Genomic DNA, 24,099 nt, shown 5'->3' on the forward strand with positions numbered 1-24,099 from the left:
ACTTAGATTATTGATAACAGTTGTTTTTCATTCGCTAGTGTCCGAAGACGTTACTTACGACGTCATTTGCTTGTGAATAAGTGCCTATGATTAAGAAGCATTATTGGTTATAACAAAATAAAAGATTTAAATCTGAAATGTAAGAATTTTTATTGTATTACATCGATTTTCGGTCCGATTACATTAATGTAGATTCTTACGAAAACATTACAAAACGTAGTATTTAGATTATACATTGATAAATATTTTATAAATGATCACATTTAAAAGACTATATGTTGGGCTTACAAACTAGAGGCACTTAGCCTTATCGAAAGCTCACCACATGCGTTTACCATAACCGGGACCCATTACAATCTAAAAGATAAATTTAAAACTAATAAAATCTAGCAGCTGTATAAAAATAAACTTTGCGATGTTCAGAAATAAATTAATACTATAATAAAATACTTTATCTTTTAAAGGACACGCTTAAAGGCTGTAATGCCACATCGTAGGTACCTAGTCCAGCTACTTAGGAAAATATCGTCAGGCAGGCATGGAGAGGATACCAATTCGTTTCTTTACTTCTATAGACTTATCCTACTCTCTCTATATATAGTTTTCTTGTTCCACTTTTTCCAGTCTTAAAACTAGATTTTACTAGAAATATGGAAACTGGTTGTAACAAAAAAATAAGTGTCCGTTTCAACCAGTTTTCATATTCACAAACGTAACCAACTTTGCTAATACCTTGGAATAATAGCTTGCGAAAATTCTTTCAATAATAAAACTAAGGAATTCTAAGTAACAATTAAACTTATTAATAATCCTAAAAATAAATATCGAACGTGGTGAGCTTAGGACTTTTTATATAATTTTTAAATTACAATAGCTACTAAATACTAAAGTTACCATAATAAGGCCGATACTCATCGGAGTTTCATATAATATTAGGCATATTATATACTAAGCAGGCTGTATTTAAATTGACTTTTTTAAATTCATTTCATAATATACATAATGCCTGGTCGATTCAATACTCAAATGGGTTGTGGTTTTTGGTCCGTTTCCGAGTTACTGGTTTTTTTTTAATAAGGAAGCTCCAAAAAGCAGCCAGTATCTAGTTTTTTATAAATTTTCCAACCAAGATATGGGTTTAACCCCTAAAGTATGGGTTTTAAATACAATGGGTGAAATCGAACAGGTTCGAATGATACAAAAAAATGGGCCTATTGTCAAGCTAGAATAAAAAAAAAACTAAACCATAGATGCAAGTAGGAATAAAAAAAATGGTGTTCTTCTGGGTCCAAACTGGTAATATTAGTCAATAAATATAGGAACCGCTGAAGTAGGTAATATCATCTTATAGACACGGCTTAAATGTATATCATGTATACACACGGGTCAATTTAGCTTTCTTCACTTTTTGAAAAGTTTATTTTAAACAATGCACTGTTGCTTTTAAATTAACGATGCGTTGTCTGAATTTACGTTGTAAAATAAATTGCTTATAAAAATAAAATTATGTTTTTATATCTATTACGCCTAACAACGTTTTTCCGTATGGAAAATCCGCTATGTGAAAGCGCAATCAAATGTTTTTACTAGCGAGAATAGTGCAACTTAAGTTGCATGTCAATTTGTTTGTGATTTTATGATTAACTAAAAATAAAATCACAAATAAATTTAACTAAAGAAACTCTAACTATATAACTTAACCGATTATGTACATAGACGATAATATAATTATCATAAAATTCTACAAATACTTTACCGCTAGCGAATACACCTACTCAAATACAGACTAAAAATGCATTTCAGAATGAGTAGAAATAAATACAAACATTACAAGACGTACACGTGCATTACAATATACGAGTATGTATAATGAGATACAGTTTATATACAAATTTAAACTTAAGTCATTAGGACATAGTGTTCAAATTGGAATCACACATTTGAAGCTCTTTCTTTTTAATTACGCTATCATATTCGTTTGTTTTACTTATTTGGATAACTGGAAAATTCAGGTTTGTTTATTGAAATGTCGTATATTTCGTCAATAGCAGCTGAATAATCTGTTACGATCATTTAGATACGATAGCGACTGCCTGTAAAAAAGCACTTAAATATCACGAGTCAAGTACTCTGTTACATACATATTAAGGCATGCAGCACACCATTGACGAAGCTACAAATATAAGCAGTAGACAAACAAAACGTAGTAAGAATATCGTCTAACGCCACAGTGTGCTAACCACTTAAAAATTAGAGCCAACGCACCAAATGTTAACTCATAAGCAAAATATTTACATTTTAAACGAAACATGTTCTTTAATATAACTATTTTTAGCCTTGTCTGTAGCGAACTCTAAGACTGGGTTGCATTTGTTTCAAATATTCACGTGCAAAAATATGTCACCTACAGTAATTGATGAATCTATTACTTATTTAATTTACTTAGGGCCTGTTACACCACTTTGCAAAGCTACTGGGTGTAACTTGCATTTTACATACTGAAGTTTCATTCAAAAGCTTTCAGGTATCCATATTTTTGCACGTATCTGTAAGTAGATCCTCTTTCGATGTTAGTCACAACTTTATGTTACCTATTTGGTATTTCAAATAATAGTGACATATATCCTCACAGAAAATTTAAGAAATTTTAAATATACATCATACATTGACTTAGACATAACGGACGTGTATAATGTTTCTAACATAAGGACATCAGTTCCTAATGTTAAACGATTAAGGCCTCGAAGCGTGACTTTTTAAATGCATCCTATGCATTGTAAATCAGGACGCCTGGGACAGTAGTCAGTACATTTCTAGCTTCGTTATACATATTCACATTATTTATAAATAAGTGTGCGTATAAATCTTAACCAAAGTTACTTTGCATTTATATTTTTGTTCGTATTGATATGTTTCATTAGGAGACAATTCCATTTAAACATTTTCCAAAATCAGGCGGAAAATTGAACCCTGTAAGCTTCTATTAGTTTGCCTAGCGTTTGGAATAGCCTTGGAATCTATTTTGTACCTCTAAGGTGTACTACGATTGATCACTTTCAATATCTTGATTCGTGATTGGTGTCACAGCACGCAACCTGATTTTACTCCGTACAGTTTCTTTAGTTCAGGATGGATGACATTTCTGACGTAGGCAGATTGTCGCGAACCGATCTTGTCCCTCTTGACGTTTTTCGTGTAATATTTGATGCCTGGCTTGTGGACCAAGAAAGCGTTGTTGAGGATCATGAACTCGTAGTCTTTGACACAGAGAACGTAGCCCTGGAATACAATATTTATCATTAACAACTTGATTTTTGGTTTCGTTGTTTCGTTTGCAGTTGGTTTTAAAGGACAATGTTTATTACCTGTGTCATCTTATCTTGCTTTCCTTCCCAACTCAATCTCTCATCATAAAACGGATCTTGATTGGTTCCGATGAAAATTGGCTCCCAGTGCACGAACTTTCCCTGCCTCTTGCCAACGTGGAACACTTCCATCTCTGCAACATCAAACATGATTGCCGTATATTGATGCAAAATAGGAAATTGATATCCAGTCAGTAATGAGTTCAGGTGAAATTGCAATAAGGTTAATATAAGTTACGTAGTTTGCCATTGACGCATTCCTGAATCGGAAAGTTTGCGATTTTGCAAATTGGCGTAAGAAGTTGAAGCCGGTCGTCTGGGAACGGCGGGTAAGGCGCGGTCGTTGAACCATAATACGCAATTAGAATGCCCCATACGACGGCCACGCCATGCTACAGACGGCATAAATAGCTCACGACAGTAACAGCACTTAGATTAATTGCCGCTGCATCACAGTTCGTCTCGCGAACTTTTGCCAATAAAAAGTCAAGTGTACAATGCAAATTATATAAATACCGTAACTAGGATTGCTTTGAGTTATATTTAGAGCTACTTACGGTTGCCTTCCAGAGTCGTCATCCACTCCTTGCCGTGCGGAATGTTGTGGCACGTGGGACACACGTATTTGTGGAAGGGGATTGCAGTCTTGTTACGCAACATTACTTGTAGTTCCGACTTGGTCGTTGGTGCCTGTAATTTGTAAGAATAAAAATATAGCACCTACATAAAGTTTAAATATAATCCCTATCTCCGTCAGTATGTTTTAAATAAAATACGTAGGCCTCCAAAAGGCATAGGCTCTCATAATTATTTTGCAAACCGTAATTGTATGTATACGGGAAATTAACGCTCTGAATTTAAATAAGTCTTATTGGTTTTAGAGATGAGTACTTAAGATAAAAGACGAGATTTACATTTCAATGCATGTTTTTGTTAAATTTACAAACCGTTAAACTTGCTATGGTAAGGCTATGGTAAGACTAAATTGCTTTAAAAACGCTGAAGTGTCCGAGATTAGCATTTTTGCTTCATGTACGTCTGTAGTAAAGATAAGGAGTTTGTCAAGTATGAGAACCGGCCTATGCCTTGCAGTTGGACAAGGAAGATAAGAAGACACCAAATAATATAATGTAAAAGCTGGTTCTAGGAAACGATATACCTAATCATTCATCCTCCAACCAAAACGTTATTTTCGTAGACGCAGACACTACAACACTTGAAAATGGTAAACAAATAACAAAAAACGATTGCTTACTACTCTTTTAATCAACACAAAACACAGTTGATTCTGATTCATGGAGAAATGCTTACAAGACTAGTGAACAAAGAGTAAGCTAGAACATTGATACTTACATTTTGGTTCTTAGCAATTTCAAAGATGCTTATTGGGAAGACTCTAGGTTTACTGGAAGTGCTCAGTGGTGCCTCGTTTCTAGCAATCATGTTCAGGAACTTTGGTACCAAATCTGGACTTGGATATAGTTCTATGTCTGACGGCAGTACGAAGTGTGTGAGTGCAGAACCCCTCGCAATGTTTCTGCCCACGTTTATTGGGTAAAGAAGATTCTTCTGTTGTTTGTAAGTTGTAGACGAGTTGACGATGTACGGTGGTGGTTCACTGCAGTTGTAAGATGTCTTCAAAAAATCTTCTGGTACTGGAATCTGGAAACATAAACGACACATTATTTTCTCATCTTGTGAAAATTCCGAATTGCGTTAATTTCAGTATATATCTTTGGCTTAAAGTGGTCAAAAGAGGAACTGAATCAAATATCCCTACCTGGCTTACTGCCAGACAGTGGTATTGTTATGTTCCGGAATTGTGCCAGGAGCGGTCGATGACCTTAACTGACTACATACATGTAAATAATACCTATCTTTCTATGTACGTATAGCTAACGTGGGGCGACGAGGTTTGATAGCTTTATAACAGAATCGCGACTCCATCGATTTGCGAGTTGACTATGAATGACTGTGACGTCATATTCCATTGTTAAATAAAGGGATATCCCGAATTGATAATATAAATTAGTAACTGATAGGCCAACAATAATTTTAACTTATTACAAACTTCCGTTGCGATAACGTTGGACCACATTGTCCTGGGGCTCGATTCTGCTAATGTTAATTAAGCAACATACGATTGACATCCGACTAAGATTCAATCGCGACTCAATTACGATTAAGGTGTTAGTGGCATTCCGTTATTTTTTCTTTTTTAAATAAACTTTTTTATCCTCCTGTCATTCAATTATGAATCATTGCATTTCAATATGATTGCAGAGCGAGCACACACCAAATATAGACCAAATGGCAGACCAATGGCAAACTAATGAATTTTCATTGGATTACGATTGATCTTATATTAGAAGCAGCATGCCCGCTAAGATTAAAACTGCTATTGAGATTTTGTCATCCAATTGTCACATTAAAGTTAGCAGAATCGAGCTCCTGAATAGAGATTTCTTAACTCTTCTGAATCATACTTACGGTGGATGGTATATGCTTGTTGGAGAAGAAGATATGGAAGGTGACGTATTGCAGGATGAGGTCATTGCCGACGCAGTCGCGAAGATACCTGATGCTGTTCACGGTGGGCATCATGTCGGAGCCGGGCGCGTGGATCGCCAAGCTCACTGGTGCCATCCATCTGTGGGTAAAGAAACAACTTATATAAATGCGTGACCTTTGATCATAGAAGCAGATAATTCTTGGTCATTTATATAATTTTATTTTCTTACAATAAATATCGTTGGAAATGTAAGCATAACCATTAATAATTGGGGAATAATAATTGGGGGTGTATGATTATATAAAACGTCGGCAAAATTTGCTGGCTCAAATATTCTCTTCTCTTCTGACTCAGATCATCCAGAAATTGAGATTGCTCTATTAACAATTTCTCTTAGCTGTTTCATTAGTACCACAGATATTAAAGTGAAGAGACGAACGTTCGCTTAGTAATTATATTTAATCAATAAGGTGTTCGCGCTCGGATCGCGTGACTGGTGACATTTTCGCCCCCGCCACAGGTAGCTCACAAACCGCCACTTCCAGCTAAAATGTTGCTCTGTTTGTGTACACGAGGGAAGCCGTGGATTTTGTGTTTATTTACCACGGGGGCCTTTATTAGCCTTTCTATATGTATGAGGATGCAAACAATGTTGGTTAATAACTTTCTAATAACTTTGGAATTCATAATTTAACGGAAGAGTCTCAACAATGTCAACCCTTATTTTTTTTGTCCATTCGGGTAATCGTGATTGCTGATGATGTGGCCTATAGATTAAGCGAGAATTTTCGAATGATAATGTCTCTTTTGCTGGACTTTAGCTTACTTTTGTTGTGCATGCATTTCGAGGTTTAGCCTTTTTCGAATAGGTACATCGCTAAAGTTCAAGTAGAGCGTGCTCAGAAGTTCCATCAACATCTTTAAAGTAATTAACGGATTGGATTGATAATGAAAACAACATTTTTAGTTCGATAGCGGTAATCGCTAGAAGTCACGACGTTCGCAAAATAATGAGTTCATACACTCCAACGTTTGCAGACATGCGCGCGAAAATCAAAAACGTAGACCACAATAAAATCGATTACTTGTTGTTAATGAAAAACGTTTGCTACAGCCAACAAAAGGCATTATTAATGGAATACCTGCTACAAAAAGAGACTAAGGTGCCTGCCACCACCTTTTTAGGTCACGATGTTACCACGTGACATAGCAGTTAAGGGGAATAGTCACGCGCGACTTTTTACCTTCTAACTTCATATTGAAAAACGCATTGTTTATGTAATTGAACAGAACCGTGATGTAACGGAACGGTGATTTACACAATAAGTTCTTAAATGTCAGTGGGACTGTCGCGTCTGAAGAAATCCTAGATGAAATGATAAGTTGGTTCCGCGACCTGAATAACTGAGACTACACTGCGGGCCTCTTGCTTGGTGGCACAGTGGTTTAATGTATAAGTCAGTGAAAATGTTGTTCTACAGTACTCGCTACAAAATAAATAGTCTGGTTCACGCGTATGCAAATGATCGTGCAGTTGTCTCAAGTGATATCGTACAATCAACTGCTGACTCACTAACTGCAACTAAAATACTGCAGCTCACTAAACATATCGATTTTAAGTGTGTGCCTGATATCGAATTTCATTTCTCGCGAATTTCTCAATACAAACAAGCATGCAAGCACATTCTCTTGTAAATCAACCGACTTGCATAACTAATTAATTTAATACGGCGTTTAATCACGAAAATAACATTTGTTCTATATTCGATACTCTTGTGTGTTTCGTTTATTTATTCAACAGGGGTTGACCAAAATTCAATGAATAATAAATTAATGTTCTAGAACAAGTTGTATATTTTAGTTACGTAGTAAAATAGGCTAGTCTCATTTTGTGGAACATTCGAATCGAAACGGGGCGTTTAATCGGGAGGGTGTGACAGTCTGGTAACCTCACGTCTATGCCCTGTTTACACCTCACTGTAGTACGTAGTTGGCACTAGCGTGATCATTTTTCATTAAATTATTTTCATTTCTAGTAATTTCTAAAAGGATGTTTTATGTAGATTTTACTGCCAAGGCTGCATGTACAGCTCTGTACAGAGTGTCATTATTTACTTTAATAACCCTATCAACATATTTTTGAACAGTCTAGACTTAATAAACATAAGCTTCTAAAACACAAAAAGTTAGAAAAATAAGCAAACTGTGTGTGTTGGTTTTTTGTATGAAATCTTTGGTGAACATTATTTGTATAAAATCTTTAGTGAAGTTAGAATGAATGGGTGTTCAGCAACTCGCCCGACGTCGAGTCTGTTTTCACTGGCTCAGTGTAAACAAGGCTGGCAGGTACTAAGTGTGTTTGGTGTTCCGGCGCCGGGGAGCGCTATACCGCCGCACGCAGCTGTTAAATCAATAATTGCATTCGTAATTTTCACCTCGCGATGAGAACATTTTTAGTACAGGATGAGAGTGATTAAAAACAAACCCAGTTTTAGTTCAGCAATAAGCAAATGAATTTGTCCCTTGCGTTCTTTCAATACTAACGTGTGGGATTTCTAAGCTCATTAGCCTAATTGACTAATACTATTTCTATTTTACTGGCCTAAATCACTAATGGAATCATTTTCATTTTGCGTAGAGTGGCAAAATTTACTGAACTTAATTAAAATGCAGCTATAACACGAGTTTATCATAATCCTCCAATTAAAAATATTTGAAATCTCTCACGGGAAACTCAATACAGATTACAGAACCACGGTACATTGCTCAATGTTCGTACACGCTATTTTCATTACCAGCATGCAATAAAAGTGAAATAAAATGTAATAGGTTTAATGCAGTACAATCAAGCGCAGATAATGTGTAAGAAAAGGGAAATAGAATCAAGTTCACACGAAGTGAGCGCGACGATACCATCGCGTGATGACGAACGTGAGATCGATTTAAAACACGGTAGTCTGCGCTTTAAAGGGCGTCTTGTTTTGCGTACGAATTGCTAAGTGATTTCCAACCAGCAGTTTACTACAAGTACATTGATGGATCTCTCACGTACGAAAGGAACGCGATAATGTTATCCTTTACAAGTCTAGACGGTCGTAATACGGGAGGCTAGACCCGTCTGTTGTTGTTTACTGCTCTCGAGTGATATCGATTTCGCAAAATCTTTCACTCAGATTAGCAGTAAGTAATAGCGCTGTAGATAGCAAGAACTTATCTTAGAATTTATAAATTGTTGATGCTGCGTTCTGTCTCATTAGGTTGAACTTATGGGGCAGCAAAAATCTCGGTAAAGATTACGACATCTTTTTCATGTCAACATTGTCTTAACACCTTAAAAATGCTGAACGTGAATTTTAAGAATTTCTGTTGCAATATTCAATCAATAAGTTCGACTAAAGAATTTTACCGTGTTGACTCGAGGGATTATGTATGGAACTTGAAAGAAAAATGGCGTGGGTATGATAGCTATAAATACGAAGGAACTTGAACCTGACTCGTTGGGATTAAGTAGAAGGCATGACATTATGTAGATATATTTTTAACAACCCTGACATTTATTACCATTTACATAAGAGTAATGTAGGTTTGTCGGTTGGTTACTTGCACATCATGATAACATGATGACAGCGTTAATGCTTATGTATGTATTTAGGCATTTATTTAGCTATTTACCTTTCGCAAGGTCGGCGGACGTTACCTGCTAAATTATGTTGTTCATGAGTATAATTTATGCAAATATCTTTGTCGTAGGTACCTGCAGAGCCTTGACAACTGTGTGATTAAAAAGGCAAATATTTTTGATACCACTATAACGTGATACCAGGTGTTTGCACAGAAATCACTTGTGTCAATCATTGTAATAGAAACAGATCTAGATAAACATACGTAAGAACCTATTTATAATTAATACAATACTTATTATGTTGTAAATACTTATTGAAATGCTTATATTTCGCGTAAACAGCTTACTAATGTCACTTTTTGTAATTTAATTGATCCATTCTTGCAATATTGAGCAACAGAAAACTTTTAGTTTAATTTGTTCAAATATTTTCATACTAGACAGTTATAATATTTCAGCATTTGTTTCTTCGAGTAAGTACATACTTAAGTAAGATATATATTGTATAGTTTTGTACATTAACAAGATACAAAGCATACCCATTAACTTAATGTGTGACGAACAAGACAGAAAATGGTTTTTCTTGTTAACGAATATTGATGTCCTGAAAGACTCTTTGAAGGCTGTCTACAAGTCATTTCTTACAGCCTTTTCAGGGCCATTTTGCAGTCACATAGCATACATAACATAATGTTTTATGTGGCTTAAAATTACCTACATATCTATACTAATATTATAAAGCTGAAGAGTTTGTTTGTTTGTTTGAACGCGCTAATCTCAAGAACTACTGGACCGATTTGAAAAATTATTTCAGTGTTAGATAGCCCATTTACCGAGGAAGGATTTACATAAGCTATAGGCTATAGGCATTTTATCCGGGTTCGTGCCGTGGTCATACGGGATGCGGGTGAAACCGCTGACAGAAGCTAGTAGTAAATATGTTAGGCAGCTAGATTGAATAAGGGAAATACATTCGGTTAAGCCGATTCGATAATGTCGGGGATCAAAGCGCGTTGTGTGCACGGCTTTCAAGAATTCCAATAGTGACGGGATACACGCGGGCAGTTCCCTCCAAGCTTGATGTTTTTTAAGAGAGTTACCGCAATCCTGGAGCGCAAAAGTATTTGCGGATCGATTTTAGAGAGTAGGTATGTTTTAATTACACTAGTTTACAAAAAAATTTTTTTTTTTTGTTCATGAAATGAATCCTATATAATTTAAGTAGGCTATGGACGGTTACTAAAAAAATATTTTTTTATTTTTCGTAGCACGTCACAATTCGGAGATATCGATGACTTTTTTTTATCTACCCGCAATTGTTTAAATGCGTTTATCGTTCTGTTTTGTAAACAACTGTGTGAATCAAAAGTCTCATTTTTATATAAAAATGTCATCTAGAGTGTGTAAACTACATCTAGATCGATTTTGTTATGTTTGTGGGAAAATTGTTCAGTTAAATCGTGGTTTCCCTTTAACAAAACCATTGCAAGAAGCCTATTTACAATATTTTGGATTTCCGGTGTCAAATCAAGATAAAAATTGGGTTCCTCATGTGATTTGCACTAATTGCAGATTGGTCCTCAGCTCCTGGTATTCAGGTAAAAACAGATCACTGAAATTTGGTAAACCAATGATCTGGAGAGAGCCAACTAACCACGTAACCGATTGTTACTTTTGTTTAACAAACACTTTTGGTTTTAACTCAAAAAATAAAGATAGTATAAAATATGCAGACGTTCCATCAGTGACCAAGCCTCAAATCAGGAGAATATTGGACGATACAAAATTCGAGAGCCTTTTAACCGATGTAGAAAAAGCAGCCTGGAACTCTTTCAAAAGTGTCGTTAAAAATTTTTTAGGCAATAAAAAAAGTGATAATTACAAAGAGATCGTTGAAAATTTAATGCATAATTATGAGCGTATGGGTGTAAATATGTCACTAAAAATGCATTTTTTGCATTCCCACTTAGATTTTTTTCCAGAAAATCTTGGTAGTGTGAGTGATGAACACGGTGAGCGATTTCACCAAGATTTAAAATTATTTGAGCAAAATTATCAAGGTTTTTGGGGCGAAAACATGCTAGGGGACTATTGTTGGTCTGTTGTGAGAGATACAGTTGAAAATATTTATAAAAAAAGAGCAAATATTACCCATTTTTAACTGTCTATCGTTTATTTAGATGTGTTTTTTGTAAAAATCTTCTTAATAAATATTTCAAAAACTTGACGTGCTGGATTTTTTTTAATATTTTTTCCGAGACGTAGATACCCAAAGTAATGTAACCGTATGTATTCCATTTCATGAACAAAAATCATGTAAACTAGTGTTATAACTCCTAACATTCGGAACTTTCGATCAAGCAGCAAAAAGGATAAAAAAAGGGAACTTTGAAGCCTTAAGTACTTCAGTCATGATTATTTTCCTAGTTCTATTTGTTTGACTTTAAACGAGATTATGGTTTTATGAAAAAACATCTAGGTAAGTAGCGTGGCAATCGCCAAAAGCTCTATGTCAGTAGTTCAATGCAATAGTTGGAGCGAGCACTTTCCCTGCACTTTCCTTGCCTCCCTCATTACGAACTGCCTACAATTTTCACGTTGGCACAATCGATAATTTTCTTAAAGACAGCTGTTGGCACACAAAGTAATACAGATTGTATTACAAGGGGACAGGATTGTTATTTCAATAGTGTTTGAATGATGTAGGTGGCTGTCGCACGCAGGTGTCGACCACAGAGCCAAACCAGTTAGTCGTACAAAGCACGTGTTTGCTCAAATATTATTATCAAGTCTAAGAACAAAGCACAACATAACAAGTTTGAATTATAAATTTGTTTTGATTGGCAACAATTAGACATAAGTTTAGTTAACAATGTTATTGAAACCCATGTCGTTATTATTTCAAGCCAACTGTCCAGCACAGCAGTAGTTGCAAAAACATTGTAAGAGCCATTAGCTCCAAGGAGAAAGGTACATAAATACTTTCCATGGCTTAGTTACCGCTTGCATCGTAATAATGAACTTGTTGTTTGTTAGTTGCACAAACAGGACTCTAATGGTAACCGCAAACAACGGAAAGCTAAGGTGCAGTTCGCGTGAGCACCGACATTGAATAATGAGAAGCCGTGAGATGGCACGGAATTGAAGTATGTTTTATTTTAATGAAGCCGATGTGGGTCAACCGTTCAACATAACTACTGATTTACTAATGATGCAACTTACCTCGAAGCATTCTTGATTGATTTTAGAATGTAGGAAGCCATTAGTAGGATGAGATGTTTATGCCCAGTGTCTTATCGAATCCTATTAGTACGCTTGAATTTATGCAAGAACGTACATCGTTTCTAGAAAATGACCGGTAACTGTAATTTAGATTACCGTCGAGCGCATGCGTCATAAAGCCAACCATTAAGCTGTTTCATTGCAGAGTGCAGACGAATGCGATTTATAGTGCTAGTCGTAGCCGTAGCCGTAAATTTATCTCCGGTCGAGTACAGCGAATGAGTGCGTAGGCAACACCTCTAATCAATGTAACGTTTCAAAAATGTGGATCACTTTTATCGAATATTGGAGCATAGCTATTAAAGTTGGTGTGCAAGTGGGGCGGCCGGCGTGCATACATTGCGGGCAGCGCATGAACAAACAGGTGCACGGCGGCGCGGGCGCAGCGCGGCGCTCGCGTGACGCTTGCGGTCAGCCCAGATGAGGCAAGTGCACCGTCTCCCATTACGGCATCACCATCTCTGTACTGTTATCCGCATAGCGACTGCGGTCACACATGTAGGTCGAACACTTGAACATTAAATTAAATTTATGGTTTGTAAGAATTCCAACGTTAATTGCAACGGTGTGAGTACGTGCCAAGTTAGCGATGATGGATCGACGGTATTTTATATCGATACTTACAAGTAAAAAGATATCCATGAAAGGTTTAAAAGATACTTTGAAATTCTCTATTCCATATAACCGTTTGATCATCAGGGGTTTCGTCATATTTTAGCTGTATGCGAGTATATTATCTTAATTTATAGCTGATATTTTCTTTGGTTACCCGCCCATAGAGGTATTGCTGCACGACGCTCATTGTGCTTTTACTATTGCGCTTCGACGAGTAAAGTAGGCGATGATACAATGACTTGACTGTTAGATAATAAAAGTTGCTAAATAGCGTAAAAGGTCGATTTACATGTCAGCGCTTGCAACTTACATACATGGATAAGTTTATTTACTTAATGTTGCAAATATAACAATCGTCGCTAACGATATACAGGGAACAGGGAAAAGGGAAAACTCCGGACAATTTTGTTACGTCATCAACTTGAAAAAGCAGTGCAGCTCCCGGAAAGGGGCTAGACCCCATCCATCATTTATAATCCGTTTTTGACTATCGATCACGACACCCCATTGTGTAAAGCCACTGACTGCAAAAGTGAAATGACTATGTCATGTTAGGTACAATGTGCGACATAAAAAGTCAACGATATTAATAGACTATCAAGATGTACTTTTAGAAAAGTGAGAAAGTTTCCTAAAATAAAATTCCTCTAAGATATTATGATTCCTAAATTTAACTACGCTATCTGGGAGAAGAGGACTTAACTTTAACGACGTTAGTATATCATGTTCAAACTTTTAAGGGAGTATATTTCAGCTTTAGTAAAAGGGTAGTTTTATTTATGGACTACAAATATTTCAACATCGCTGAAAATAGCGTTACTTTCGAGTGTCTATACTTATCGTTATTATTAGTAAAGTGCATACACATTAAGTTACGATTATAAGTTTCTAGTGGTACATACCTATTTGATATTTTCAAAAGCATAAATCTATAACCTATCTGTTGCTGACAAAGTGTATTTGTTTCATGGCCAAATGGGGAATAAAATAAACTCTTTATCCGAAAAGATGAACGATAAGACTTTTCTAACGGGGTGGGCTGATCTGATTGTGAAACAAAACAATACAACGTGGTCTTCCCACACAAATTGTGAGTCAACAGCAAAGCTATAACAATTAACGAGTGATGTGCGCTGGCGCATCGTATGATCGATAGGTGTGAATCCAATTTATCGTTGATACAGTTTCGCTTTAAAAAACGAATACTGTTAAAGTATGTGCATTGTATGGATTAAGTGATTAATGTCGTTCCCAAGAAAAGTCATTTTCGCGCCTGAGTGTATGTGTTGTTGTACCTTATTTGGAAGAGTACAGTTGATTGTTCTATCTTTGAGATGTTTATCGCATATTTATATGTATTATTTTTATTAAGGTCATTGGCATCCTGCCGGGGCTGCGGGATTGTTCGGAAGAGTTACCGAGGCACTCTTACATAAAGTTTCAAGAAGGAACATGGTGGGCTTTAGTCTGTAAAAGTCTCACACTCCCTTATGGTGCACCCACAATGGGAGGGGTCATCTGATGACGTCTCACTAAAGAGGACATTAGCATGAAATACAAGCAGAAAAAAGCCACTACATGTAAGTACATATGTTTACTATTTGTGCATCAATCACACCTGGAGAAAATGCATCGCTGTAATTCGGAATGTTGTAATGCTGTAATGTTGAATGACTGAATTACGGCCACGACGACATTTAGCGTCCTTACTTCTATTTCGACATATAATCAACTGCTATAAAACATGAAGGCAAAAATTACTCGTCATAATTTACCACAACACACTATTTTACACGAAATAGAACGGCTAACTGGAACGAGTCGATTTACGCTTGGTTCTGTACCTCATGGCCCAGGAACTTAGGGCTGCCTAAATAAGGCAGACAAAGCCAGGTGACCACGGAGAAACGAAAGATGGCGGAGATGCCATAAGGAAGGTAGGCGCCTTCTTGTAGGTCACGGTAACGTACGGTAGGCGCGGTCAGTTACTAAAACTGACGAAGCTTTGTCCCTTTCAAATCAAAACCAATCTGTCTAAGATTGGTCTTGATTGATTGGTGATTTTATTTCGAAAACATAAGACGAGGAAGACGTGTAAGGGAGGAGCTAGTTATGTTCCTCGTTCCCTATACCCCGCGCGGCGAATCATGATCCGTATGACGTTTCAACTGACAGTAGTAATAGTGATGCGAAACTTCGATAAAATTCTGGTAGGCAAAGGTCATGTCATTCAGCCAGGTCATTCAACGGCTTTATTATATTTTATTATACTGTACATTAATTTCTATTAAAATTGCACTATTTAAAGAGAAGAATGTTTAGAATTCTTTTTGAATTTAATTTTAAAGAATTCATAATTTCCAGCTTTATGGAAAAATATTTAAAGGAGGCCACAGACCTACCGTTTTTTTTAAATTCAGTCATGTCAGATTCAGATTGATTAAATAAAAATGCAAGTATACTATGCTTTTTTTTTACTCAAAGCATTTGTAATTTTTTTCCTACAAATTATCGATATTTTGTTTATCGATGTGTCCCTTTTTTTCGATAACAGCTTGGCGACGTAACTTTTGCAGCACGTACCATGTACATTTGCATTGAGTTTTTTTCCATTATTTTCGAACATTACGTAATGATTTCTTAATATTCATTTTTATTATTAAAAAGTTTACACAATTATGATTTTTTCGAATTTTTTATGGGCCTGTAAAGGATTTGTTGTGACAGGACGTCACTACAATGTTAAGCGCTACCAAACTGTCATAGGGATCATCATTGGCCGCGCGGGGTATAAACATCCTCATTTCGGCGCGCTACTTTCTTCTCAGATTTTGTGTAATGACATCTCCGCAAGTAATTTTGTTCTCTATGCGGGGAACACTATCAACGCCAAAGCGAGGTCAATGGCGTAGTCAGTTCAAAGTATGTCATATAAATACATGAAGAGCTAATATCGTTATAATTATATGTATTTGTAGTAACTATTGTAACAAAACTAACATTTTATGGTACATTGCCCCTTATTACATTGCATTATGTAGTTACATTACGGCGACGCATGTTTGTATAATCGCTGCGAATGGTTGTGTGATGCTCGATAAAATACTTTGCGTTTTAATGCGTACAAAGCTCTAGATTCTGCAAGCATACTTCCTATTTTTCTAAGAATATATTGTTATTGTATGAGAAGGTACGGGCTTTCCCAAATTACAACTACCTGATAAATAATTTGGCCCTGAAATTTGAATGGACATGCAAGTTATTTCCGCATTGGAATATTATTACAAAAGTAAAATCATGCCAAGTTCTCAGTCAAAAGATTTGATGCAGGATGTTTTTACTTTCATTATGAATGGATGCACGATTAAAAAGCGTGCAAAAATGTCCATGTGCCATGTCCATAACCATGTGTAACATAAAATAATAATGGTTTGAAACGATAAATCTTTTTCCATGTTCATGGCTATCATAATAGCGGTTTTGATAAGCTATTCCTCCGATAAAAATAGTTAATTATAAAAGATTTTGAGCGCGCATGTAACCAGCTCCATATAATACTTCATGAATTCAATTCATTTTGTCACAAATGTTACGAAAGCCTAAGAGATATTTCCACTTACAACCGGCCTACAAAACGTCTAGCAATGGATAGATGGATGGATGATGATAATGACATCGACGGCAGAAGCTCTCGCGAGTTTTTGCAATGCGCATTGACCTCCATAAAAGATAAAATATGCTGTTGTTCATACATTATTACGAATGCATGTATAGACGTACATAAATCCCGCTTTCCTCCCTTACAAGGTAAGTCGAACTCGGAGCAAAACACGAAGTGTATTGATACTTAATGTATAACTGTTACTAAGGTTGTCATAGGATCTTAAAAAAAAGTAGGATTAAATACATCATCATAAAAGAAGAAAGATATACCTCTACGTAGTTTGAATACATAATTCCGAAATATAGAGATATAAATGAAAGTTCATGTTCAACATGTGACTTCTGATAACAAAGTTTCGAGGGATCGACAACCCTAGAGTAACATTGAATAGTGAAAAAGAAACATACGTGTTCATGTGAGGAGACTTTTCCTCCGTTAACTTTTACGATGCTCAAGAGCCTAACTGTGAAGGCAGCCCTTAACCTCATAGAAATGTAGGATTATACCGCATTCTGAATAGGCAGAGGTACTTAGCTGCTAGCTGCGATATGCAGTATTCAGTGTGTGAACAATTCACGACATATATGTAGGTTGTAGAACTTATGAATAATCAGCAGGCTCTACCTCATATAAATTCTAAGGTTAATGAAAACATTAATTATTTTGTAATATAATATGCAACATGTTACGGGAATAGAATGCATATAATGTGATTTGCATATTACCAAGTAAGTAGTAAGCTTAGAAAAGTATTTATTGACCTAAAAACACAATGAAGGTGTCAAGGCGGAGTCCGTATAGGCATTAGCACGTATTACGCTACAAGACTTGTTAACGCGCGGATTCCGAAGAATTACTTAATCGCCGATTAGATTCAACGTAAAAAGCCGATTATCTCGTCAGACTGTTATTACTGTACTATGCGACGAGACGTTTTTATTGTGCGTTTCATGAACAACTTTATTTGTCTACTGCAGCGAGAAATGTAAAGACTGTGCCACACAACTTTGCAAAAGTGACGGTTTGTGTAACGTCTGCCTAAATTACTTTTAGGGCGAAACCGAGGGGTCTGCGTTTGTTATTGCAAGGGTAAACTGTGAAGGTATTTACAAATGAAATTTTTAGGAGGTCGGTTGGAAACTGTAGGCTCGGATATACTAGCATTCCTTTTCAAAGTAAAGTGAATAATACCTTGTTTTTCAACTCTTAGCTGGAGTGTGTTTTTTCTACCTATAGATTTTGTAATTGTTAGCTAGCATGATCTCATTAACATGGCTAAAGTTCTACATAATCCATGTATAATCCTTATCAGGATGAAGTAAACCACAGTGTCCATAGTGACTTTAATGTTGACTCCATATTATGCGCACAGGTACGTCTGTAAACATTAGAATTGTTTGCTTTCTCAATTTTCCTGAACAAACAGAATGTAGCATTTATCTACCTGTTTATACAAATATAAAACGACCTTCAATGTGACAAACTACTATTTGGAGATAGATAAATCTATTTTTTATGATCGTTTGAATGTTTTATTATCTTGTGAATATTTGTTTGTTTTATATGGGACAGGAGCGGTGGTGAGAACTTGGCAAATAGACAAGAGATAGCAAACTGAGCTTCTGTTTGTAAGCTTTTGGAGTTGATTTATGAAATAAACCCGACTTCAGAATAAGGTTCTCAATTCGTCGGAATCTTTTTTTTATATAATTTTAGAAGTTGGTTTTTTAAATGATCAGGTAGGTCCTACCTATCTACAGCAAAATTTAACTGAAGTGGGTATAGAACTATTGAGAGCTGTTTTAGTTCCATAATCCATACTTTAAAAACCTATTTAAAACTAGATTTAATTAGTAGTTTGGTACACACGAATGAATAAACAGCCAGTTGTTTTATTATGATTGAAAAAATTTAATGATCGTGGCGTTTACGATGCTGTAAACTGTAGGACATTTTAAATTACAAAAAGCTTTTTTAAGGTTTTCTGGTATTTTCATGATTGAAATATATGTGTTCTTACTCTATGCTGTTTTCGAAAATGAGTGAACAGTAGAAGCTGAATGTTGGCTTAAGACACCATTATCACACAAAAGATAAATATTCCACTACTATTAGTTAAGCAAAGAAAAAGCAAGTATTGGGTAAAAGTGATGGCCCTTGCGCTTACGCAATTCTTTTCATTTTCTTCCAAACGAACCGGTTGTGTTGTAATCTTAAGAAAGTAATGTCAACCGCTTTTCGAAAATTGTATGATTTCTTTATTATTATGTAGGTATATAGTTTTGTAGTAAGTATGTAGTTTTTATCTGCCTAGCCTATCTGTAGTTAGTCTTTTTATCTGTAGTTGAAACACAAATGGTATTCATAAATTACTATAAATATATAAAACAGCCGGGAATAACTAGGAACTGGCCTGCAAATGGAATAACGTTGATAGTGATAACAAATGTAACTAGTACAGTCAACTTCAGATCAGTGGTAACAGTTTTATAGGAAAATCGTACTTATTACTATTGAGTTAAGGTGCATGACAGTTACCACTGATGTGCGGTCTACTGTACAACACTGTCATTCATCATATAAAAATAATAGCGTTCCTACATCTAAATGAATCATCTGCCTGCCTACACAGTAATGATAAAATTGAATGAACGATACAGACCTGCTTACGTTTTTCTAAACGTACCTATCTCGTAAACATCGTAAACAAACGTACCTATCAACAATAATCTTGGCACATCATATACAAGAAAAATGCACTGAAAAACATTTATTCTATGCATTTTTCGTGTGATATATGTGCCAAAATTGTTTACACAATCAGGCTCGCTAGAAGTCGTACACACAGACACACAGTCTTTATAAGTTGTATATACTGAAAGAAATTTTGTATTAAGTCCTAAAATACTTTCTTGAAATAAATATGAGTAGCCGTTTTCTCGAGGTTTCCCCCGCGTCCCATGCCATGGTAACAACTGCCCGTACCGGGATAAAATATAGCCTATGTTACACGGGAAGAGTAGCTTTCCAACTGTGTTTTATTTTTCAAATGCATTCAGTAGTGTCTTTAGGTTACAAACAAACAAATATAACCACTTTATAATATTAGTATAGAGAAAATGGGGCTTAACGAAGAACATGCGTGCCAGTCCGTCATAATCATCATCAAATCAAGCGACCAAAACTTGTTACTGTGTGGTCGAGTGCCACAAATCTACATCTTTATACGAACCATGTGTTTCAAATACTGTTAGATCTGCTATAGTTTCAGATTTTAGATAATTTAGTTTAGTCATGTCATGAGTAGGTTGTAGAACAAAATGCCTTGACCTGGTTGCTTCCGAGCAAGGCATTAAGACCGTCTAGGAGATTAGTGCTGATGCTGTTTTAGATAATGAATTGTTTCAATAGGAGGAAGTTGACTGACCTCTACATCTATTTGTTGTCCTTATTTTAGACAAACGGGTCTAGTGATCATGATTGAAATTATACCTTCTTTTATCGGTGCCTCAACAGTTTTGACATATTTGTCCACACACCATTTAACGACCAGGCTTGTATAAAAACTTGTCAAACACTAGTCAGTGTTCAAAAAATATGTTAAAGGTGGACTCAAAGATGGGTTTTAAATTAGTTGTATACTAGCGTTGACAGACATATTGTATGTTTACTTTACTCAATCAGTGTCAACACACTTGGATGCGCGCATTTTCACTTTTCGTCGTGGAAACTGGAGATGTGCGCGAACCGGTTCCGTATTATATTAGCATAGTTATTTGATAACTATTCGAATTTCTGCGTTACGTTTCACTGTTCTCATCTACCAATTAGCTCTATGAGTTGATCAAGAACAATCGGCTAACGCACTTTTTATTCATTCTTTTTGGGTCAGTCGTAGACGCTATGAAAATATTTAGAAGGATGAAGTCACTCGTATCAATTAGTCAAAGTTTCATTAAAAAAATAGAGCAAGTTCTTGACGTCATTCGACCATCATATTACCATATTGACTTCGTTAATTAATTAGTGAGAGCTTTCGCAAATAACCTCATTAACTCTGTTGACGTGATATGTTGCAAAATGATTAAATAGGCGCGTCTTTCATAATGTATTGAATTTAAACAACGTTTTAAATATCATTGGTAAAAGCGTGTAAGTTCAGTAAGCTAATAGAACCAAACGAATTAATTAAATTAGTATTCATTTAGAGATATGAAAGTGCATATTCCCGTGTAGTCATCCGTAAATCCGGTGGTGTGCGCGCATTGAGCACCGAATCGGGGCCAGTGTGCGCGCTGTGTGGAAGTGGCCAGCTGGAGCGAGCGCAGGCGGCGTGGTATCGCGCGCTGCCCGTATCCGCCGATACGCGACGTGTTCGCAAATTGTACCACTTATCTCTTGTGCAATTGTTGGATCCAGAGCTACATGTGTGAACAATTCACTAGCCACAACCTTGATATCGCGTTTTTAAAGGTCGTTGCGCAGTCTCATCCAATACTATAAATGTCATAATTAACACCTTTACATGTGAATATTCCGGGTGAGATTTTGTTTTGACGTCATATAAACATACGGAGCTTCTTATGTAGATCTCTATATAGTAATATACACTGGTGATGAAGTTCATAAAAAAGTTTTAAAGCTCATAAATTATGAACGAGGCGAACTTGTAACAGAATTTACTAGACTGTGTAGTCAACAAGGGAAAACAAGAAAGTTTTTCTCATTTTTCTTTAAAGTTGCCGAGTTGCATGTTTAATAACCTTTAAACTTCGCCTAGCAACAGCATTGCAGTAAATTAATGAACGACCATATAACGTTTAACGTTTCAAGCAACTTTATTATTACAGCGGAATTAAAATGACTGGAAGTGAAATTGGTTAGCGAGGCAATCAAAACGGGCATACGACTTCGTACATGTGATTACACGGAGTAATTAGCGGCTTAAGTGGCTACGTAGGTCAGGAATATGACCCTCGTGGCAATGACATGCCTGCGCGGTGGTAATGAGAGTTCGTCCTCACTTGAGGACAGCGCCAGTTAAGGCCTGAGCACGTCGTCAATACCTGTTATTGAAAATAAGACGTTATTTATTACGTTCTGATTGATTGTAAACGTGATCTTACGCACTTTTACGGTTGACGCGTGTTTAGACTCGCTGTCCTTCTATGAGTACATATATGTATTTTAGTTTGAGTTGGTTTGATGTATACTGCTAAGTGTAATCTTGACGCAATGGGTGATCGTTGAGCTCAGATTCACTGATTAACATTGCTCAAGGCTTCATATTAACATTTTATCTGCCAAAAACGAGTATGAGTTGTTTTAATTATTATACCTGCTTTGGACTGCGATTAAAGAGTTTGAGTGTGAGTTTAAGATCAGCGAATTTTCGGAGAGTAGAATTATCAAGTACTCTTGTTGGTAAAGAACAATGTCAGACGTCCATAGTAACTTAGGCTCAATAAAAATATTTCATGTACAGTGAAAATTCTGACAGTTTTTTGTGTAGTTTAATGTCAGAAGCTTTTCTATGTTTTCCACTTTTGGATTGAACTTCTCAAAACCAAATTATTAAAACGAAAAACCTGAACTCGATAAACAAAATAATTACTTATTGAAATGATTTTTTTTTTTGGAAAAGTTCTAGATAACAATTAAATATTTTATAAGAAGTTAGTATTTTATATTTAAATTGTTGTAGTGAAGAACTTTGTGTCCGTGAGAATTTAGTTTTAAAAGTTGATTGGGTGGGCCGAAACCTGACATGGTTCTTTGAATGTGATCTTTCGTTGAAAATTATGTCACAAACAAAATACAAGCTGATGTTTTTTGTGAACCGGTAGTTAATTGGCTGTCAATTGTCACCGCCTGCACCGACAGACAGATTCCCAGAAAAAGTGAGCGAAAACCCGGTGGTGTGAAAACTTCATATAAAAGTAAATATACGACGAAATTGAACAATTGATGGGAAAAGTCAATGAAAAATTTGCGACTTGCATTGTTTGACACATGACAGAAATTAATAACAATATTGTTTACCATTTACTCTTTACCGTTTACAGTGTTCATTTCATAATATTTGAAAGCAGTTATTGAATCACCATGCAGTACTTCGAGTATATTAATTAGGTTAAGCGTGCTATTGTGATCAGTTTTGCAATAACTGCAAAACAAAGGTAGAATGGACAGATCTCTTTAGCAACGGACAATTAGATATGTTAATTTCGCAACTTATGCTTATGCGTTACTAAACTCTACGATTTGTTCAAAATGTCATTTTCATCATTATTGGCCACAGAGCATCTTGGTCAGATGATTGTGGCATTGCTTGTCTATGGGGTTATAAGTGCCGCAAGCACTTTCTTTTAATATACATTAAATGTCATTTAATATACCTAAAAACTTATTTGAAATTACGTTAATCATGACTTAGAAGCAAGTTTTAGTTAATTTAAAAATGAGATAGTTTATAAATTATAGCTGAAGAGCTTTTTTGCTTGTTTGTACGCGTTAATCTTAGCACGTAGAAGTAGCAATGAAAATAGTTATGGAATGATTTAGTTGTACTGCTCATGTAGCATATACCTCAAGTTTATTTAACATTTAAACTATGTACAATAAAAAAAAACCAATTGCACGGTGTCCACTAAAAAAAACGAAACATTTTATTTATACATTTTAGAATCAAATTGTCGTTCAAAATAAACCGTAGTCTGCTCTAAATGACTCGTCAACGAGATGATTGATTGATGACTCAAAAAAGCAATTACTAACACAAGTTCATCTCCCAATCAGTTTTCCACGCTTCAAGGTCCATTCACTAAACTCATTTAGTTTTGGACTCCGGTCACAGATGTTATATGCAGTTAGTTTCGCTCCACGTCGAATATGAGAAGTTTCTTAGCACCCAAAGATATTCTAATATCTTAAAAGTGGGTCAATTTTAATCTTCACTTTTTTATATGAACTCGATAACGATTGCAACGTAATCGGACTTTCATGGGAGATTTTATCGATTCTTAAATTTCACTTTACG

General features: G+C 35.8%; 1 protein-coding gene across 2 annotated transcripts in view; it reads right to left on the bottom strand.

The window, feature by feature from the left end:
• Window positions 1-133: 133 nt before the first annotated feature.
• Window positions 134-24,099, bottom strand: part of LOC110382186 (beta-1,4-glucuronyltransferase 1) — a 57,457-nt gene continuing 33,491 nt past the window's right edge. For both annotated transcript variants that reach the window (XM_064034582.1, XM_021342694.3), the window contains exons 3-7: window positions 5,856-6,015; window positions 4,719-5,027; window positions 3,923-4,055; window positions 3,366-3,499; window positions 134-3,279 (exon numbers count right to left, since the gene is read on the bottom strand). In XM_064034582.1, the coding sequence (XP_063890652.1) occupies window positions 3,082-3,279; window positions 3,366-3,499; window positions 3,923-4,055; window positions 4,719-5,027; window positions 5,856-6,015 (934 nt within the window). In that variant the 3' untranslated portion in view covers window positions 134-3,081. The remainder of the gene's footprint in view (window positions 3,280-3,365; window positions 3,500-3,922; window positions 4,056-4,718; window positions 5,028-5,855; window positions 6,016-24,099) is intronic.

This window comes from Helicoverpa armigera, chromosome 5 (assembly GCF_030705265.1).
Source record: "Helicoverpa armigera isolate CAAS_96S chromosome 5, ASM3070526v1, whole genome shotgun sequence".
In the NCBI taxonomy this organism is placed as follows: Eukaryota; Metazoa; Arthropoda; class Insecta; order Lepidoptera; family Noctuidae; genus Helicoverpa; species Helicoverpa armigera.